This window comes from Penaeus monodon, chromosome 25 (assembly GCF_015228065.2).
Source record: "Penaeus monodon isolate SGIC_2016 chromosome 25, NSTDA_Pmon_1, whole genome shotgun sequence".
In the NCBI taxonomy this organism is placed as follows: domain Eukaryota; kingdom Metazoa; phylum Arthropoda; class Malacostraca; order Decapoda; family Penaeidae; genus Penaeus; species Penaeus monodon.
In genome coordinates this window covers 35,520,675-35,521,018 of record NC_051410.1, presented here as the reverse complement: position 1 = coordinate 35,521,018, position 344 = coordinate 35,520,675, and the positions used below count along the sequence as shown (strand labels likewise).

The 344-nt window shown below is 51.2% G+C and overlaps 1 protein-coding gene across 1 annotated transcript in view; it reads right to left on the bottom strand.

Moving 5' to 3' along the window:
* The window catches only part of LOC119589188, a 5,453-nt gene that overhangs the window by 2,814 nt on the left and 2,295 nt on the right, over positions 1-344 (bottom strand). Inside the window, exon 2 of the mRNA XM_037937785.1 lies at positions 75-284. Coding sequence (XP_037793713.1) covers positions 75-284 — 210 coding nt within the window. The remainder of the gene's footprint in view (positions 1-74; positions 285-344) is intronic.

The following is a 344-nucleotide window of genomic DNA, read 5'->3' as shown; positions in this document are numbered from 1 at the left end:
AAAATAGATAAACACAAAAAAACACCACGAAATGCACCCACACTCTCCATGGCACCCTTTCACAAGAACCCTACCTTAACCTCCCGTCCTTGTTCATCGAGATACGAACATTGGCCGATTGTGACGCCGTCTTGGTTCACGAACTGACTCTGGGCTCCGGTGCTGTACCCTGAGGAGGACACCTGTGACGAGGATTGCAACTGACCGGGGAAGGCGGTGCAGAGGGCCACAGCAAGGGCCGCCACCGTCACCTTCAACACTGCTTGGGGTTGCGTGCGCGTCATCTGTGAAGTGTGTGGGTATAGGAGTCAAAAGATATACGAAGTAAATAATGTAAAGGTAAA